Below are 21,860 nucleotides of genomic sequence, written 5' to 3' on the forward strand. Positions count from 1 at the left end.
AAGCTTATTTTCTAAACACCGTTCATACTAACTCATGTTATTAGGTAAAGGTGTGTAAAGAAAAAATATGTTTTATACGAGCTTGAAACATTAATGAAAAACTAATTAAATTTTTTTAGCATTTTTTAAAGATGATAATTATTTTTCTTGGTTAAGTGAACAAGTTTAGTTCACAGTGTACTTTATTAGGGATTGATATTTTTATATACGTGAGAATATAGATATTTATCAGGTTGAAATTGATTGAATGGGAACTGTGCACGAGTTGTAGCTAAGCGTATCCCATAACATACAAATAAAATATAATTTTTTTTTTCAATTATTGTGAATACAAAGTTTCTATTCTAGACAAGACGTTAAAAGGTACCCGTGGTGTGCGACTCGATAACCGAAAGATTTTTTCGTGCAAAAGGTCTTAAGACCAAATATTTTGAGCGTCTTTTTTGTCGTTCAATAAACTATATATATATATATATACCCAGGGGTCCGCAGCCTTTTATAATTTTCGGACTAATTTTTAAAAAAATTGTTTGCAGGCTGACTTTATCGTAAAATAATTGATAAATCAACATGAAAATGCTTCCCTACATTAAGAATAGTTGAGGGCAACGTATGGCACGCGGACAGGCCTACTAGTGTTTACAAAACCTAAGTGTTCTGGAGTCTGTAATAAACAGTAAAAAAAAGGTCTTTGATATAATTGACCGATGATTTTAATCTTACACTTATAAGTTGTGAAAAAAGGTCACATAAAATCTGTATTTTAAATAGGTGGTACAACAAAAGAATCAATTCAGGTTGGTGATTCGTGTATTATAAAAATCTGTTTGAAAATCTGTTCGCGGCGAAACTCAGTAACTTTAAAAATATTTCAATAAATGTTTTAGGATCAGTATTTTGTCGATATAAACTTGTTAATTGAGTATTTTTCGTGTAGTAGATAAAATTCAAATTCTTCGGCCCGCCAAAGAATAAGTTTCTCCACATCTTACTCGCCAACTAAAAATATTGGCCAGCCCTATAAAAGAGCATTAGTAAAATCTATTATTGTATTAAGAGCTTAACTTGAAGTTTTTATCATAAAAAAGTTTCTTTTTATTGTTTTAAAAAAGTAAGTTTTTAGCTGAAAAGTACCTACAGGGTGGCCACTGGTTTTTGAGAAACTTCTTCCAGGTTTATGAAAGTACACGTTTTTGGGCCTATTTTTAATTAAAAGTTAAGTTTAAAACTGTGTCAAACAGTATAACAAGATTGAAAAGATACTGTACAGCTACTTTTAATGTGTTGTTCTAAAGAAAAGTTTTGGTGATCACAAAAAAAAAATCATATGATACACTTTTTGTGTCAAACCAAAATTTTACTACTAAACATTAAAAATTGTTTAAAATTCAAAGTTTTTAGTGATTTTTGTTCAAAATTTCAGGTTTTTTCTAACTTTCCAGGTTTTCTTTAGCCTAAATTGTCACATTTTAGGTTAAGTGGCCACTCTATACCTAGAGGGTCACATAGTTTTGCTTAGAGGGCCTTACTTGACCTGCAGTTTTCCGATCCCTGTTCTAATCGATTAACGCCATAAGTATTTAAGGCCTGTTAGATAATAAATTAGAAAGTGTAGTTTGTAAAAGCATATAAAAGTGGGAGCCTATCATTTCTAACCCAATCACTTCTAACCCGATCATTTCTAATTCGATCACATCTAACCGATCATATCTAACCTAATCATTTCTAACCCGATCATGTTTAACTCGATCATTTCTACCCTGATCATTTTTAACCCGATCGTTTCTAACCCAATCAGTAAAAATATGTTAATTTTTATTTCGCGATTTAATTTGAAAACAAACTATTTTTGCAAAGTTGTTAATATAATAAAGTATTTTTAATATTTTTTTTTAATAAGTATTTTATTGTGTTACGTTAAATATAATTTAGCGTTAACTTAACATAATTTTAATTAATCATTATTTAATATTTTTTCTGTTTTTTTAATCTACTTTATACACATTACTCTTTAATTATATACAATTTTCTATAACATTTGACAATATTTTAAACTATTTTTAGTAGGATTCTTAAAATAAGCAGTTATAACTAAATTTAAGTTAAATCTTCTTGTAACTTACGTAGCTAGAATAATTTTAACAAAAGTAAATTTTTAAAAGTAAACCTTTACACATGTAATATTGAGATACAAAAATTTTTAATATTTAAAGTATATTAACCAAATATTTAAAGTAAAAATATCTAAACATTAAGTTTTTGTTTTAGACAAAGTAAACTAAATTTCAATAAAAGATTAATTATTTTTAAATAAGTAAACCATTACTTTAAAACAATAAACTAATATATACAGATCGAGTTAAAAACATCGAGTTAGAAATAATCGGGTTAAAAATTATTGGGTAAGGTTAGGTTAGAAATGATCGGATTAGAAACGATCAAGTTATAAATGATCGGTTTAGAAATTATTGTAAAACAATAAAAGTACAATTAGTTTTCATAAGAAGTTTAATTTAATACTACTAAAGTACCTGTGTTCTGAAAATAAATAGTTTTTCAAAAGGCTTCAATTAGAACTTCAAGTGTTCAAAGTTGTAAATTCAGCTTGACTTAGTAGCTGAATTAGTAAATGTCTAGCTAGATTTAATAAAAAAAATCATAAAAACTAATAAGTTATTAAATAAATATTTTAGTTCTATAGAAAAGTACATGTAGCTAATTTTTTTTTGCCTGAAAGTATTCTGTATTAGTAATAGAACTAAAAATAGTGTATTTCCATTTACAAACGATACTAACTTTGAATTATTCATATATAAAGTAGATTGTTTTTTTATAGTGTAAAAGTGGCTTATGGTAGAAATCTTATAAGAATTCAGTATAAAAAGGACTTATTTCAATATAAAAGTGCTTTTTTATACAAATAAAAAGGTTTAATAACTAGCTCTTTATTAAAACTACAACTTAACCTAATGTATTTAATCTAAAATTTGTAGATCTAGAACAGGGGTCGGCAGGCAGTTGGTGCTTGCGGGCCAAATTTCAAGTTTTCAATATCTTCGCGGGCCACAGTTTTAGTTTTAGTGACGTTTTAATAATTTTTTGGCTTTAACTTTGGTCACACTAAAGATAGTTTTACTTTTGTTCACTTAATTACTTTAAATGACTTTTTGCTACACATATAATGCCTATTAAATATATAAATATCTATTGTAATAGAATTTACATTGTTTAATATACTTAAGTCTTAATAAAATATGTACTTTCTTAGATACTTAATAACTTAAACTAAATAAAATACTTTTATTATTTTACTTACAATCTAACTCTCTATAAAACCGAGCTTGAAAAACATTTATGGGTCACTTTTATACATTTCTTATAGTATGAACCACCTTTTCATATTTAAAAAATGTTAATTTAAAAAATTTTTTTTTGTGTTTTAAATACTTTACAATATTAATTCAGTAATTAGTTATTTAAATAAAGTTAATACCCATTTATACTGTAGATAAGCTAAATCAAAATTTTTAGCATAATTAATGCTGGATACTTTAATAAAATACCTTATTAGTAATTAATTAGTCTTTTACACGGTTGCCATTTTAAATGAAAAAGTTTCTAATTTATATTAAAAGTTTACTAAAAGTTAAAAATCGAAAAACTTTCTGTTAATCAAGCTAAAATACATAACTAAAGTATAGTTATTTTAAAAAGAACAATATGTAAATAGACAAAAATTACAATTAGTAAACTACACTACAATCATAAAAACTATTCTGAGAATTCGAAGATTTATTCAAAGTGTTTGAAATAAAAGTTTTAGATAGACCTGAGTTTTATAAAATTTCTTAAACAGCTTTAACCTAGTCTGAATTAAAAAAAAATTAACTAGCCTGTTTGTTTGGCAACCCTGTTTAAAAAAAAGTTCACAAAATAAAGAAATACCGTAGTTTATTAGCAATGAATTAATTACATAACTAAGAAAATTAATGTAATTCAGCTTGAATGGACAATTAAGTTTTTAAACATTTACTAAGCTATTAATGAATTAGAAAAACTTATTTTTTATTGAGTTTTGTAGCAATTTTTTATCTGCAATAAAAATATTGCATTTAAAAAGAGCAAATGTGAATTATAAGACGAGCCATATGAACTATAATACGTTAGTTTGGAGTTATTGCGAGAAAAAAAAAGATCGCTTAAGTCAGTTTCAACAACGCACATAATTATTTTCAGTTACTACAGACTGATCAGAAAAAAACTATCTAGGCAAGTTTTAAAGTAGCAAAAGTAATTACTAAAAAAATATACCGTTGAAAGTTGAAAACTTATTTAAATAATTTGTGTTTGCATTAGTAAAATATTTTTGTTTATTTTTTTAATATCAATAAGAAGTCGTGTTTAAGAAACGTCTGAAGATAATAAAGCCGCATAAACCAAATTAGGACTTAAACCAATCTGTTAAGATGCGAGAACTGAAACAATAGATATTATTAATTTTAGAGCTTTTATTACAGGTGGTTTTACTAATTTTGACATTTTAGAAGAATTCCTAGGTTTAGTTCCAATACAAAGCACAACAATAGGTAAAGACATTTTAAAAGCAAAGGTGTAATGAAGCAATATAAAGTTTTTAAAAGTACAACTTTTTGCTTCTATTTTTAGTATATAATTAAGTTGAAGGTAAAAAAATACTGTGTTAAATAATATCGAAAAAATTAAAAGATGCTGTTAAGATACTTTAAATGTGTTTTTTAATAAAAGATATTTATATGGTAGATTTTTTGTGTCCAATCAAAGTTTCATTACTTTCATGAAAAATTGTTTATAACTCCAGGTGTTTTCGATAATTCTCAAATTCAAGGCATTTTCAGATTTTTTAAGTATAAATTGTCCAATTCCAAGCTTTTCCGGGATTGTTTGATAACACTAATTGTTCACACTTATATGTATACAATTAGTATAAATAATAATTCAAATTATATCAGCTGAAAGACGTAAAATTTAAAATATATTTTAATTTAAACCAACACTTGCATTGAACAAAACATACATCATAAATTTAATCTACCACTCTTTAAAGAAAAAAAGTCAGTCCGAATGACCAAAAGTAGCCTGATATTTTAGCATAAAAAAAGCAATTCAAGCCAAAAACTGAAAAGTGACTAAATTGGCTTGAGATTTGAAATCTTCAAACAGTCATAGTCTGAGTGTGTAGAAATTTTTACATGTTTATATGATCGAATTTGAACTATTTTGGTTAAAAATGTACAAACTTAATAAATTACCATTTCTCAATCTAGTTTCAATTAAATAGGTAGTTCCAAAAGACAGCAACTATTTATATTAAAAAATTAACTTATTTTGCTAAAAAACATGGTTTGAAAAATCAAAAAGTATACTAACAAAAATAAACTTAGATATTACATGTAGTAACAATAATGTTAGAAAATTATGCATAAACAAAATTTTATCTCATTAAGTTTTAAATAAAAAGTGATTTAAAACTTGAGCATCTTTGTTAATTGGTGTACATAGGAATTAATTTAAAATGCTAACAAAACTTCTAAAAAATCAAAAGTGTCAAAACCAAAATAAAATTAACCTTTTTTCTTCTTCTTCTTTTTATTATTATTATTATCTCATTTTGAATGTTTTTGTGTAAACTAGAATATAACATTTAGAAATAAAACATCTGTGATAGAAACTTAGATATAAAAAACGTGTAAAAAAGACTAAACTGTAAAAACATTACATTTCAGTTAATTACTGTGCATTATTTTTGTACAGAAAGGAAAACATTTTTACTTATTTTTTACCAAATAGATTTTATATAACTATCTTACTAATTCAAAACACTTTAAAAAATCTTTAAACTATTTTTTCAGAAAATAATTTGCTGTTGTAAGAAGAAAGTTATTATGAAATTGAAAAAAAAAACTTAGTAGAATGCTAACCTGTCTTTTTCAGATTTTTATGCTAAATCAATAAAGTCTTTTAATTGTTTTAAAATGTTATACAGGAACTTCAAACTAAATTTATCAAACAAATTCAACTTAAAACATATTTTTGCTCAGCGGGCCACATTTACATGCTCGCGGGCCGCAAAATATTCTTTCGCGGGCCGCATTCCATTCAAAAAAATAACTTGCTCGCGGGCCGCAGATTTACCCTTCGCGGGCCGCATTTGGCCCGCGGGCCGCAGTTTGCCGACCCCTGATCTAGAATTAGAAACTTCTAACAATAATATTATCAGGGTTACCAAATGTTTTTGGCAAATTTTCTCAGGTTTTTAAAGTTACACATTTTAGGGTCTATTTTTAATTTGAAATAAAGTTTAAGGTAAAAAATGTGTTATTTAGTATAAGGACATTAGAAAGATATCATTAAGCTCCTGAAATGTGTTTTTATTAAAATAAATATTGATGATTTTTTGTTTCATATCAAAATTTTACTACTTAACATGTAAAAGTTGTTTAAAATTCCAGGTTTTATAGTGATTTTAGTTCAAAACTTAAAGTTTTTTTCAAAATTTCTCAAATTCCAGGTTTTACCAGAAATTAAGGATTTTGGCAACTCTGTATTTAACTTTATTGTCACATATACTTAATTAAAAAAATTATTTACTCTTTTTTTGGTAATTTGGAAACATTTATGACATTTAGAGTGTTTTTTACATAAAGTATGTTATATTAAGAATTACTTTTCATAATATATTTCAGAACTAAAAAATATCAGTTTAGAGAAACTATAAATTTAATTCAAAACAAAATAACAAAACGTAGAAACAAAATAAAAATCATGTATAAAAGTATAAAATATATTTTGAAAAAATTCATTATTGTAGTGAATCTTCTAAAACGATTGAAAAGCATTAAATAATAATCAAAAATATTTCATTATAACTCTACATATGATTAGTTGTTTAAGTCTTCAGACCTCACTCTAATGGATTTCTTTTCGCCTAAAAATTATATTTGTCATACAGATGATAAAATAAAGTGTTTTTTAAAACTTGGTTTGTAAAAAAATAAATTTCATAAATCGATTCAGAAAAGTAATTAAATAGGTTATGTAAAAAATTTTATATAGTAATATTTAATTCTATGTTACAAAAAAACGGTATTCTATTAATATTTAAATAAACAGAATGCTTATTAAGTTGAACAATAGTTTTGTCAGTTGTTTACTGTATTATCAAAGTATTTTATAGTTTAAACTTAAATCATGGTTAGCGCATAGAATAACAAAAAAAAATCAAATCCACATGGATAAATCTAAATAAGTTGTATAAAATATTTTATATAGTTATTCATAATTATATCATTAAACAAAACTGGATGAAATGCATTAGTTTTATAAAAATATGTAATTTGAATTTCGTTAGGAACAACTAAAAAATGTTATGTCTTAAATAAAAACTTGAATTAAGACAGTTAATTTTTTCCATAATGAGTATTTTTTAATATTTATTTTTCCTTTTTTTTTTTGCAAAATATTTTTTAATAAAACACCATTTACAATTTTTATTACAAAAGTATTTGCTTAAAGCAAACTGTTGAATTACAAACATAACTAATTTAGATTCTAGAGTCTAGACCAAGATTACTAAAGTGGGCCAAGTTGCCATGACAGAAATGTAGTGGGCTATGAGCAGCAAAGGGGCCATAGGAGGCTATGAATTCATAATTATTTGTAACTTACACTGGATATACTTTACTAGTGTAATGAATCTATCTTTTGATGAAGAACAAAAAAGTCTTAGGGTTTTTAATGGTAATTTTGAAACTTACACTAGGTATTCTGGATTTGATAATGAAGAGAAAAAAAAGGTCTTAGGTGTTTTTAATGACGGTAGTTTTTTGAGTAATATTGTTGGAGGGATCCGTAGCTTTTTTAATTTCTTTAAAGTTTGGAAACTCTGATCTAGACTTTCATTTATTCAAATATCATTTTACTAAACCGGAACAATGAACAATTTATAAGACCAAATAAATTTTGTTGGTGCTGCCAAATAATTTTTATTTTATATAGAACAAATTTGTTATTTTCTTAACTTAAATATAGTTTTCAAATACTCAATAACACAAATACTTATTTATATTTATGTTTTAACTAAAAAAAAATAATAATAATTAGTTTTAATAAAAGAAAAAAATATTATAATTCAAACAAACTTGTGCAAAGTTCAGGGGACTTGGGTGATGCTTTGAGCAAATGGGGTTTGGGCGCGTGGTTCCATCGCAATGAGGATGGGGAAGCGGTTCTCAACAGCGAATGTTTGAATAATGAGGGGCTTCCCTCATCCCGAAATATCGGTCGTGGCATCCACGGTATCGGCGACTTCAACGCCACCTAATGGAAATTTAAACTCATTTTTAGTTAAAACTATGTGAAGTAATATTTGTTGTTGCTTTGAAACTGACTTTTATTTTTTAACCCTACTGTGATAACTTGAATGAGATACTTGTTTCACTTTTTTAATAGAGACTGGGGCAAGGACGGGTCAAATATGCACGAAGACACTTTGTCAAGTAATAATAAAAATAAATTAATTAACTAACTAAAATAAAAAATACCAATCAAAATTAAGGGTTAGGGGTAACAGTGATCGTAAAAAAAGATTAAACAAAATATAAAATAAAAAAATAAAAGTTACCGACCATAGGGTTAGATTTAACAGCGATAGTATAAAAAATAATAATATAACTTAAATAGAGTATTTTTCTCCATTAAAAACCAGTTGAAGTGTGTTGATTCGTTAACACACAGAAACATATGTTGGTACAATAAAGGAAGATTACTGTATAATTTGTTTTGGTTTTTATAAATTAAATTCACAATAAAACAATAAAAAAAAGTTTCCGACCAAGGGTAAGGGGTAACAGTGATAGTAAAAACAACTAAATTAAAAAAAGAAAAAATCTAACTAATTTATAAAATTATAATAAAATAAAATAAAAGTTTAAACACGTGCAAAAGTTACCTTTTGTGCAAATGGTCCCTTCGTGCATTTTTGACACCTACCCGACTGGGACAGATAACATTAATTTTGAATAAATTACAATAAACATAAAACAGGCAAACTTCTTAAGTAAAATATTTAGAAGTATGTTTTTTTTTTAATCTTAAAACAAGCCTGAATATAAAACTGTTCAAATTCCACAAAGTTTTTTTTCTTCCAAGCTAATTCAAAACCTGAGGCTGTTTATATAAGTTTTATCATTAACTTGAACCAAAACCAAGTAAAACTTTTTTCAATACTATCATGCAAACAGCAACAATATACTTCGTTGTGAACAAGAAAACGGCAATAAAAAGTAACAAAAAAATATGCAACTTAAGTTTATAACAACTTACATTATTCCAATCACAATACTCTTGGCTGCTATCCGATGGTGACGTCAGAAAGCCATCACTTTTCTTCTGGGCGACAGGTGAACCGTAAAAATCGACTTTGTTGTTACGACAATTGTTCTCACACTGTAAGTAGAGGATAAAAATTAAAATATATGAGTTCTTTTAATAATTCTTTTTTCATAAAAGAGTGATATCTTCACAAACAACTTGAGTTTATGTAAAAAAACCTACTTTAAAACTAAACTTTAAACTTTTTTCTTTTGAAACAGCCAATGATAAAATGTTTGAAAAAATTAACACAGATTAACTTTTCTTTTAAAAACTACACATGTTTAAACTTGGTTTACATACTTTATTATAGACGTTGCGTTTTTAGGCAGCTTTAATTTTGACCTAAAAAATGTTTAAATGAGCTTAGTGGTCAGTTATTGTACAAGTAAATGTAGATAACATAAATAAATATGATTAACTATAATACATTAGTATTTATATTTTTAATTATTTTAACTACTAATAATAAAAATATTTATACAATAAAACGTTTCAAAAAAAAAAAGCATCAAAAGTTTAAAAAAAAAAGCATAAAAAAATTTAAATTTATAAATAATACTTAAAAATCGTTGCAACTAAGCAATTTGAATACGTACTTATCTAAAACAACTTATAAACTAAAATAGTTATTAAATAAATATATCTTTCTTGGTTGAGTTTATTCACAAAATAATTACAAGAATGATAAAGTCTGTAATACAAAACATAACTAAAACTAGGTAAATACTTCTACATCTCCCCCCAGATTTTATCTACTAAGGAGATAAAACTATAAATTTACCTAGCAAAACAAAAATTTTTTAAAACATTTTGTTACAACTTAAAAACATTTTTCATGTCTAAAATTCAACGAAATTAAACTCGAAAAGACAAAAACATTTCAAAAATTACGATTAACTTAGTTCACTAAAAAATGATTTGTTAAAACAAACTACAACTTAAACAAACAAACTGTAAAAAAAAAATTGAAGCTTAATCTTTACTTTTCTTCACTCAGTTGCTGAATACAAGCATTTAAAAACTTAATTGCTTCACCGATTTGAACTTTTCAGCTTTGAAGAACGAAACCACACGTCATTCATCTAACCACCTTGAAACTTCACTTAATTTGCTGATAAACATTTTTATCATATTTTCGACTTTAAACAAAGTAGAAGGTGCATTACTGATAGCTTTAAACACTGACGAAATACTGCTATACTTATATTCCAAATACTCGATACCAATCAACAGTTCGAATTTTTGAAAGTCAATCTCTACGTCCTCATCAAAGATCACTTTGAACAGATGGCTGTTAGACTAGTCTGCTGCAAAGTCAACTACAAACTTTAGGACGTCACCATTGGACTGAAACTCATTCATTAGACCATAAAACACTAATTTACAGTAAACATTCCAACTTGACAATAAATTATCAGAAACATCAGTGGCACGAAGCTTTTGAAAAGCATCGTAAAGTCTTACACGGAAACGCTGCAAATAATCCGATAATTTCACACACTCATCCTGGACACATTGTTGTTCGCAGTAAACTTTGGCTGTCTGTTTGCTTTTCTGTAGAAAATTTAAGTCAAAAAAATATAGATTAAAGTAAATCCGAGCCATTCCAGTTAAACATCAATTTCGAAGAAAACCATTAGTACAGAAGGAAATCACACAATGCTTCACAAAAAGAATCTTCCTTCTATAAAAACATAGAACGTTAAAACTTTTCTTGACATCTTTTTCTCAACCTTACAGAAAAGACAAACTTTTACAGTGGTATGTTTGCCTTTCTTAGATAAGGAATACTACTCAGAGATTTGCAAACAAGAGGGGTAAATCTTCTCAGAAACTTACGATTTTGAGCAGTTAAGCGACCTGATCTATCAACTTTGACAACACATTGATGGCAGTCCTTCACTTCCACCACCACTCCACTATTCCCCCACTTGCTAGGAAAGTTACCTGTTCGATTTGGCATCACGACATGATCACCGCAATTCAATGGTGGCAACGATTTTGTGTTCTCACTTATATTTTCCAGAGACTTAACAAAACAAATACTGAGAGATTCTTCCTTTTTATTCCAAACGTCACGCCAAATTTTCGAGATCTGCGGGTTATTGTTGGTCATAACACTCTTTCTGACGTAAGGTAATGACTTCTTTAAATTTCGTCGCGATCCAGTGTGTAAAAGTACGTTTTTCTGTCCCTGTACCTCCTTTTTCTTCTTCGCGTTTTTCCGCTCGAACATATTTTTTCTACGACCTCGGCTGCAAAGGCCATCAAAGTTTTGTGTATACAAACCACCAACTAGAAGTGCATTTGACTCATCAGCATAATTTTGATGACTTTGATAAACTTTTTTACGGGACTTTATCCAGCATTTTTTACAGGCAAAACACTCAATATACCTCACATCTCTACTGCTCCAAACAAATTTATCAGTTGATTTATTACATATGCTGCAAGTTGTTTTACCACTTGGTTTTTGTGTGGTTTTCTTTAAGGATTTGCATACATTTGGTGTGTACAATCCACCAACTAGAAGTGCATTTGACTCATCAGCATAATTTTGGTGACTTTGATAAATTTTTTTACAGGACTTTAACCAGCATTTTTTACAGGCAGAACACTCAATATACCTCATATTTTTACTGCTCCAAACAAATTTATCAGTTAATTTATTACATGTGTCACAAGTTATTTTACTACTTAGTTTTTGTGTGGTTTTCTTTGAGGATTTGTATGAGCAAACTGATGCTGTAACAGCGGGTTTTGACATTGCATCACGTGCCATCTCTTTACCTTCAATAAAACCGATTGTCTCATTGACATTTTTCTCATCTAGATTTTCCCATCCTAGCACCTCTTTACGGATATCCTCATCAGCTAAACCTGTTACTATGACATCTTTTAGAATTATATTTGTAAAATCTATCATTTGATTACAGCCATCCTTTGGGCATTTACATGTGTACGAGCATGTACTGGCTTTTCCCTTTAAACGTGCCGCAAATGATCTAGTGTTTTCAGTCAAATCCTGTCTTGCACGAAGAAAGTCTGATCGTCGTACAACAACTGAAACAGGAATAACTGCAAGCTGCTTGATCATCCTTAAAAGCTCTTGCTCACTTAAAGTTACTACATCTTCATGACCTTTCAGAAGAGCATCGCCTAAATCTTCCTCACAGCACTGGTACAGTTGACGGCCTTTTTCTACTTCTGTCATCTCCATGCTATCTTTGAAAATAGTCCACTTTTGTACAAATATATTCCAACCCTCTTCATTGCAGTCTGTCCCTATTCGAGGACGGTCCATCTTTAGAGGTTTTGGTTTTGAAGAATTTGCATAAATGTGAACGTTGTTGTGAATGATAAGCAAAGAAGCAACTACAGAAGCATCGACGTCTGGTGTTTCATATGTGCAACTCTCAAGAGGGCATTTAATCACAGGCATTGTTGATTCAATTTAGCTAGACTTTATCATAAATAAATATATCTTTCTTGGTTGAGTTTATTCACAAAATAATTACAAGAATGATAAAGTCTGTAATACAAAACATAACTAAAACTAGGTAAATACTTCTACAGTTATAGCATTATTAGTTCTGAAAAACAACTTGAACTTTTGTATAAATTTCTAATAAGCTGATCATTTTACATACCTTGGGGACCCTTTTTTATTCACTTAGCTTTAAAAATATATAGATATATTAGAAATAAAAACTATATTAAAGTACATTTTGGTAGACAGACTTAAACTTAAATGAAACAAGTTACATGGTTTTTTTTTATGCTACCAAAAGTTATTTATGATAAAATATGCTGCTTTCATAGTTAACAATTGAGCCTTTTTCTTCTTAAAGAATGTGTAATTATACAGTGTCGGTGACTGTAAATAAATTTATAACAAATATTTCAACACACTAACTGCATTTCTCAGAAGATTTCTTGGTTCTTCTTTCATGTGAAATCTGTTTAAGCAATGATTTTAGAATTAAATATAAGTATTGAACTACTTTTAATTATCTTTAATGTTTTAAGACTAAGTTCATGCAGTCATTAGAAAAATTCAATGTTTCTGTCTTTAAAACTATGGTATTTATCATTCCAAACTTTTTCTTTTTTTTATTTATACTTTAGTAAACATAGAAAAACCATAAAGATTAATTTCAAATGAAAAAATATTAAATACTTTGTATAAAAGCAAATACTAAGAAATAACATTTTCTTCACGAGAGCCGGCGTTTTAGGGCTTTCACAAGAAGTACTCTTAGTTATTTTCGGTGAGGGAATTTCTAGTTTTACAAAGCAATCGTGCTTTTCTTTCTTTACTTTACTGAAGTGTGAGATCTTGTTCAAGTACAAACCAGCTGATTTGCTTTTATCTGAGACTGTTTAGTCAAGTTAAACTAAAATTTAATTTCAAAAAATGTTCTTAGGTATGATAAAACCTTTTGACAAGGTGGCCACTGTTTTTTAAGAAACTTTTTACAGATTTGTTCAAGTATAATGTTTCTTGTCATATTTTAGTACCAAATTAAACTTTAGGTAATTTTCTTTTAAATAGTTTAAAATTAGAAAACAGGCATTGTAAAGGTACCTTTTTTTTAATAAAATTCAGAGTGTTCAATTTTTTTTAAGAAATGTCAAATTCTAATTGTTTCCTAATTTTGCTTAAATTTTTAAATGCCAGGTTTTTTCAGAACTCAAGGTTAGAGGCCACACTGTTTCGAGCAAACTTTTAAGTAAGTATAAAAAGTTATTGAAACTTCATATAGTTTTAAATGTTTATTAAAAGCACTAAGTTTTTTTTTTTCACTGTCTAGTATACATATATACTAAAAAGCTGTTTTTTATTTCGAACAACTTATTAAATATAAACTTTATGACAACATAAAACTAACTAAACGCGTTTTTTTCATATAAAACTTGTGTCTCTAGGCTAAACACACCATAGAAATACTTAAAAAAATTTATGTACCTTTTTATTTTATTTAAATACAACACTAAATATGTAAATAAAGTTTAATTAACCTCAAACGTACTTCAAAACTAACCAATTATTTCTTTTTGTGAGTTTTTTTTCGTGTTCACTAAGCCGATTTGGGGTGATTCTTCCTTTTTGAAGTTTTTCAAACTCGATATTTTTCCAGCTTTTCTGCTTAGATTATTTGTTTTTACTAAATTTATTTACCCATGTATTAATAAGCAAATATTTCTCAGAACTAAAACTTCGCGGCTTCGCGAAATTCAGAAGCTGACGATATTAACTTAATTATATACAAATTACTGTGCTTTAAAAAATTTAGACGTTGGAGTTTTCAGCTGTAAAAATAAATTTTCAGTAAAAAATGTAACAAAATTTTCATCAAAAAAAATAGAACATCAACTTATAAAATTATTTGATTAAGCTTACTAAGTTTAAAAAAGATGCATAATAACTAATGTAATGCTCAATTAAAAGAAAACAATAAAACATATATAAAACCTTTTTTTAAGAAAATATAACTTAAACTGAAAAAATATATATACTTGAAAATGTCTCAATAGTTAAAAATTATAAAAGCTATACTGACGTTTGTTGTGTTTTGATTAAATGCAAGTTAATATACTGTTAATGATAAAGATTTATTTTTACCTAACAAACAAACTTGTTATACATACTAAATTGTAGCATAATATAAAAAACTAACTTAACAATTTATGTTTTAAATAGTAAACAAAAATATCTATTTTAGCTCAGCATTAGGTAAAAATTATAATTTATATTAAACGCAGTTGCTAAAATTAATAATATTACGTTACAAAGTGGATATTTTTACGTATTTAATAAATTATAATAAACTGGCTAAAAACCTTAATTTCACTTTAATAACAAAACGCAAAGCATGAGAGTGCTTATAAAAAAATTGTGACCTTGGGAGTTTTTAGGTATCTTTTTATGTGGCAAAAAATACAAAAACAATTTTTGACGTATTTTAGAAAATTAAAAAAAAATATGGTAGCAGTTTTCGATTTTCTGAAAACAAACCCAGTGTAGACTATGTGAGACCCAAATAATATGACCTTAGATTTTTTAGTTGAAAAATGTTTAACATGTTGCACTTATTGCAAAAACACATTGTGCGAAATTTGAAGAAAGTTTCAAAGAGGCTCTTTATGACTTTATATATTATTTTTGTTAATTTCTTGAATTTTGATTTTTTTTTTCTTTTTTTAAGAAATGTCTTCATGAAACTTTTTTCAAATCCTCTTAAATTTTACAAAGACTTTTTGTGATTTATCATATGGAAATTTTATACATAAACCTATTTTTTATCTAAACTTAATTAAGTTAAGTTAATTTTTAATTTTACCCAAACCTTAAACTAGGATGGGCAACTTACAACCCGTGGGTCAGATCTGGTTCATCAATATAAATTCCTGGCCCGCAACGTTAGTTTAAACTTTAAAAAATTTATGCGAACCAAACAAAAACGAGCTTTTTAACAACACATATTTTAAAGTTTGCTCTTAATTTGATTTAAAAACGCCCATTCCTACCTTTAACTATTAATTTACAAAATATAAGCAGCTAACTTTTCACTTTTTATGAGAGCATCCGGTGTAAAACAGTTTTTTTTATCATCAGGTATACTAGTATGGTATCTGTCAACATGAGCCCTGTCTGAAAAAACTTTTGATTGCTGGATAGAAAACAATTGAAGTACATAAAAAAATATAAACAAAATTTATTTATTTTTTTTTTAATGCTTTAAAAAATTATTTATAAATTCTGCATATAATAGATAACAGTTTTTCCAATAAAAAACGTTTAATTTTTACCAACTTTTTCTTCTCTTTTTCAACTTTGAAGATTTGCTCTGCTGTACCTGTAAAACATGACCTTTTAAAAAATTTTCAACAAAAGAACAACAATGAGCAACTAACAATTTGTAAGCCCTCTTGGGTTATTGGCTTGTAGTTTCCGAGCATTTCAATTACATTGTCCGTTAGATTTTGTCCATCAAACATCAAAACTAAAACAATGTATTTTATTGAATTTTGTGTATAATTGAAAAATAATTTTAATGAAGAAAACAATTTTGAAAATTATAAAAATTAAAATTATATCATAAGTAAAGTAGCTTGCAACTTTAACTTGATACGAAATCAGTTCGAATATATATTTATTTATTTTTTAACAAGTAAAATATAGATTATTTTACTTTTCAAAGCCAATGAAACAAAAAGTAGTGTTTTATTTATATTATATTAACTTTAAACTTATAATAACATTAATAACTATTTTAAAAAATAATAAATATAACAACAACAGACCTGTTACTAAGAGTATAAATATAATTTACAGTCTAGTTTTCAATAACGTTGGTACTAATAGTTTAAACAAAAATATAAACGTAAGCCTCTTCTATAACTAAAACAACGAAAGCACTAAATACTTGTTCTGGACAAGACGTTAAAAGTAATCCAAGTGGTGTGCGACTTAATAACTCAAAAGATTGTTCGTGTATCAGGTCCTCGGACCAGTATTTTTAGCGCTTTTTTTTTGTCGTTCAATAAACAAGAACAAATACGTAAACATAGATAGTTCATATAGTATAAATATAAATTATCAATATAAAAGGCATTTTTAACTTTGAATACACCAAAAAGTTCTTATTGCCAGTTACAAAGTAGTTATCTGATTTTAAATTATATTATATGTTTTTATTTTTTGAAAACAATATACAGAGATCTCTACTTCTGGAGGAGAATTAATATAGTTCATTTTTTAAAACTTTAAATAGTAAACTAAGTTTTGGTCAAAGACCTCGTCAGTACTCGAATAATTCTATTTAATGTAAGTACTTTAATGATTTTAAATTGTGTATAAAACACACATAACTTTCTTTAATACCTTTGAAGTATTATATTTTGTAGAACTATAAACTATTTTGTTAAGTTCACATGATGAAACTTCATTAGTTTTAATAATTCAATTTCATCTATATTTATTGTGATTATATTCTGACCTATACATTTATTATAAATCATAAATAATAACAATACTTTTAAGATTTACATAAATATATATTAACTTATGTTAAAAAATTAAATAACAGGCATTAGTGTTAAAAATTGAAAATAAATAAATTAAATGTTTTGATATAAAATACGCCAGATTAATAAATATTTTATTGGTTATAAATAAGTTAAAGAAATATATGTATAACATTTTTATGTTAATTTTTTTGCTTGGATTGTCAGCCTGTATTATTGTAATGACAGCTTAATAGAATCTTTTTTTAAGTTTTGAATCAACGAAAAACAAATTATGCATGTATTAATTCATTCCATTTAAGTTTCTTAACATAGATAAAAACAGTTTTTCAATTAATCTAATTTTGTTTTTGTTCACTTACAAACTTTAATAACCTTAATTGAATATGACTTGGTTAAAGCAAACATATCTAACAAAAAGATACTTTTTGTATGAAGTTATATATTAATAAATTTAAGTAGTAAAAACCAGAATTTTTTTTTTTAAATTTATTGACATATTTTTATTGCATGTTTAGTAAAAAGCTATAAAATATAAAATTATTTTTTAAACTTACATGGTAGTGACAAAGACTCAGGCTTTCTTAATTCATTAGAATACTTCCATATTAAAACTTGAAGGTATTGAATGTATCTTGAGCATTGAGTCAGTATCATTTGCTGTTAAAATCTTTAGTTATAAACTTTGTTACAGTAAAATAATTAATTTTAATGTGTTGGAGAAGATGTATTAGATAATATAAAGAATTAATCAAAAGTCTTTAGACTTTTTTTAATTTAAAATCAAATATATTTCAAATTACTTTTTTGTTTAAAACTAGTGTAACAATTTCCTTAAAAGTTTCAGAAAGAGTTTCAAAGTATTTCATATAAAAAATTTTTTGATGAGCACAAAGAGACAAAACTTAGCTACATTGTGCGGGAAGGACAAACTCAAAAATTATTAAAATCTTAAAGGTGGCTAAATATAAAGTTTACAATGCTTTAAACAGATTTAAAGAGATTTTAGCTGAAGATCTACATAAGAGTGGAAGACCATACACTGCTCACTCAAAGAAGATTGTTAAAGCTTTCCAGGAAAGTGAACGGAGGATACCAAAGATATGTGCAAACTAGCTAAAAATATGAATAAGAATGTAACATCAAAGAGAAGAATCATAAAAAAGGTATTTTAATCTACTTCCCTACAAGATGAGATAGAGACAACAGCTCATACCATTCTGGTAAGGCAGAGCAATAAATCATGATTTCTGATCAAAACTCTATACAGTCAAAGCTTCTGTTAGCATTCAAAATAACAGAGTGTACTTTACATGAAATCATCAGTAGAAATTGATAAGTCCTCGTAGTCTATTTCCTAAAAAATCAGTTTTCACTCGAAAAACTAACTTTCATGTAATAATTAATTTGGAACAACACATAGTTTTACATCTATAATACTTAAAATCGAGTTTTTGAAGAAATTAAAAACTTTTCAAAGATCAGCTGTTTGCCATCAAATAAAATAGATCACTACCAAACCACTCAATAAAAATTCATGACTGATGAAAACAGTACTTTGGAGTAGGAAGATATGGACTCCTGCATTACCTGATTTGAATCTAATGGGTTTTTGGTATGATATATGTCTAAATTAGAGGACGAGTCATACATGCACAAAGACACTTTTGTACAAGGGGTCATTTTTGCAGGAGAGTAAAAAAGTAAATAAAGTAAAAATAACATAATTTAAAAAAAAATATTAAAAATAAATTGACTAAGAGTAAGAGTTAGGGGAAACAGTGATAGTAAAAAAACTAATACTAAAAAACAAAAAAATATTAATCACAAAAAATAGAACAAATATGTATATTAAAAAAACAATGATAAGAAAACAAAGTCACCAACCAAGGGTAAGGGTTAACAGTTGTAGTTATAATTGTATCTTTAAAATTTCAATACAGTAGTTATGTCTACTAGGGTGCATCTGTTGCTCTGACCCTTGAGTTTCCAGATGATTTTTTTTTAATCTGAGGAATAACATAAAAAAGAAGACAAAAAAGTAGCTTCCTAGCTTTTACCACTGTTCAGCACTTATAAAATTTTTCTGAAATAATTCTATTTAAATTGTATGAGATCTAAAAAATTAGACCTTCAAGTATTTGGTTGGAAAATTTTCCACATGTAGTAATTATCACAAAAACACATTCTAGCGAATTTGAAGAAAGTTACATGGAGATAATTTTGATTTTATGTAAATTTTTATTTATTTTAGTTAATTATAAGTTTTTTTTGATAAAAACAAGAAGTGCCTCCATGAAACAGAGCTGCCACATGTTTTTAAGAAATTTCTTCCAGGTTTTTGAAATAACAAGTTTTTGCTTTTATTTAGTGTAAATATAAGTTAAAGGTATAAATTGTCTTAAATGGGTAGCTGTCAAATTTGCATTGCGCAAGGGGACAAAAATGCACAAGAGCACAAAATTACACAAAGATACTTTTGCACAAAGACACTTTTGCACAAGTTAATTTTTTTTTTTTTATTATTTGTTTTTATTTTTTACAATCACTGTTACCCCTAACCCTTACCCTTGGTCGGTAGCTTTTTTTTTAATAAATTTATTTTTATTTATTTGTTTTTTTTTATAATAATTTTATTAGTAATTTTTTCATTTTTATTTTTACTATTACTGTTACCCCTAACCCTTACCCTCGGTCAGTAACTTTTTTATTCTTATAGTTTTTTTACTAATTTAGTTGTTTTGTTTTTTTTTTATCTTGTGCAAAAATGACCCTCCATGCAAAATTATCTTTGTGCAATTTTTTCTTTGTGCAATTTTTTCTTAGTGCAATTTTATCTTTGTGCAATTTTGACCGGTTCCTGTCTTAAATAGTGTAGAAATATTGAAAAGATACTGTTAAGCTACAATGTGTTTTTTAATAAATAAAAAACTTATTTATAGATATATATATATTTATTTATCTATAAAAGATTTTTGTGTCAAATCAAAATTTCATTACTTTAAATGTCAAAATTGTTTACAATTCAAGGTTTTTTCAGGGTTTTAAATGATTGTTGTTCAAAATTACTCCAACTCCAGGTTTTTCCAGGATTCCATATTTTTTGGTAACGCTGTAAAACTTTTTTCAAAACATCTTAAAACGCACAAAAAAATTTTTGTGATAGTTGCAACATACAAAACACTTTCCATCCAAAAACTTGTAAGTCTAACTTTTAAGGTCACATACAACTTACATATAGGGGTTGTTTTAGAAAAATGTCAAAATAGTTTCAGAATGGTGGTAAAAGCTAGAAACCTTTTTTTTTGTGTTGTAATCTTTATGTGACTATACAGGCTAAAAAAAAAATCTCAAATTTTTCTTTTTGAGGGGCAACAGATGCACCCTAATCTCTACTAGATTTTGAAAGTCATATTGTTTACCATGTTTAATGACCTTATATAATTATTATTTAGTCAGTGTTTAATACAAGATAACATTTATATTGTTACTATTACAGTGGTAAGTTCAAAAAAATATTTGTACCCCAAAAGGTTTTGAATTGTATTTAAAGCCTACAAAATGTTTTTTGCAGGGTTGTTACACCTCTAAAGTTTGCCACCAATACCCTTTTGCTCCCCATATAGCCTTAATTAGGTACACATATTTACATGTAATTTAATTTTTAAGAAACTTGCTTTGAAAACCTATGCAAAGCACCAAAACATTGTAAGCAATATTCAAGGATATTTGTAGTTAAAATAATATCAAGCAAGTAAACTAACCTTAGTTTTCATTCTTGAATCTGTGGGGATATCTGGTAGAACACAGGTCAGCGTTTCAAGACTTGACAACATTGTTTTGTATTGTTCCCTTAAAATAATAATAAAAATTAAATTATAGTCACTTATTTTATACTTTAGGTAATAATTGTAAAAAACAGATATATAACAAAATCAGTTATTCTATTTAATAAAAATTTAATTTTAACTTACGATATCTAAAAGAGTGAATCATTGTTTTAAAAACAAAATTTTATGAATTGAAATGTTTTTAAGGGGTACTTGTGATTATTTACTAATTTTAACATCTTTATTAAAATCAATATAGTAACATAATAAAAGGACAGTTGAAAATAAGTAACACACTCTAAAAATACTAAGGTCATAGATATCAAAATTTTAACTAAATTATTAACATTGACTGTTAAATAAATCATTGGAAATATTATAGAAGAATAGATCTAAATTAACATTAGAGATACTTTTTTTTCTGAAACACAACTATTGACCACAAATTTCTTGGGTTTTTAAAAAAATTTTTTAATTTGTTTTTTTTTTAAACTGAAAACTTTTAGGAAATGTTACTTCCAAATATTTGATAAAACAAATTGAAAAATCAACATTGAAGACTAAAAATTTTAAAACCAAAAAACTAAA

At 26.5% G+C, this 21,860-nt stretch overlaps 1 protein-coding gene across 1 annotated transcript; it reads right to left on the reverse strand.

Moving 5' to 3' along the window:
* Positions 1-6,917: 6,917 nt before the first annotated feature.
* Positions 6,918-21,292, reverse strand: LOC145833473 (uncharacterized). The gene is made up of 11 exons (XM_082940649.1): positions 21,207-21,292; positions 18,000-18,102; positions 16,330-16,418; positions 16,229-16,271; positions 15,979-16,066; positions 14,457-14,557; positions 13,622-13,790; positions 13,328-13,370; positions 9,361-9,483; positions 8,178-8,355; positions 6,918-6,964 (listed from the first exon to the last, which is right to left on the reverse strand). The coding sequence occupies exons 1-11, from the start codon at positions 21,276-21,278 to the stop codon at positions 6,918-6,920; spliced, it is 1,056 nt and encodes a 351-aa protein (XP_082796775.1). The 5' UTR covers positions 21,279-21,292.
* Between the last annotated feature and the right edge of the window lie 568 nt (positions 21,293-21,860).

This window comes from Thalia democratica, chromosome 4 (genome assembly GCF_965202585.1).
Source record: "Thalia democratica chromosome 4, ktThaDemo2.hap1.1, whole genome shotgun sequence".
In the NCBI taxonomy this organism is placed as follows: Eukaryota; Metazoa; Chordata; class Thaliacea; order Salpida; family Salpidae; genus Thalia; species Thalia democratica.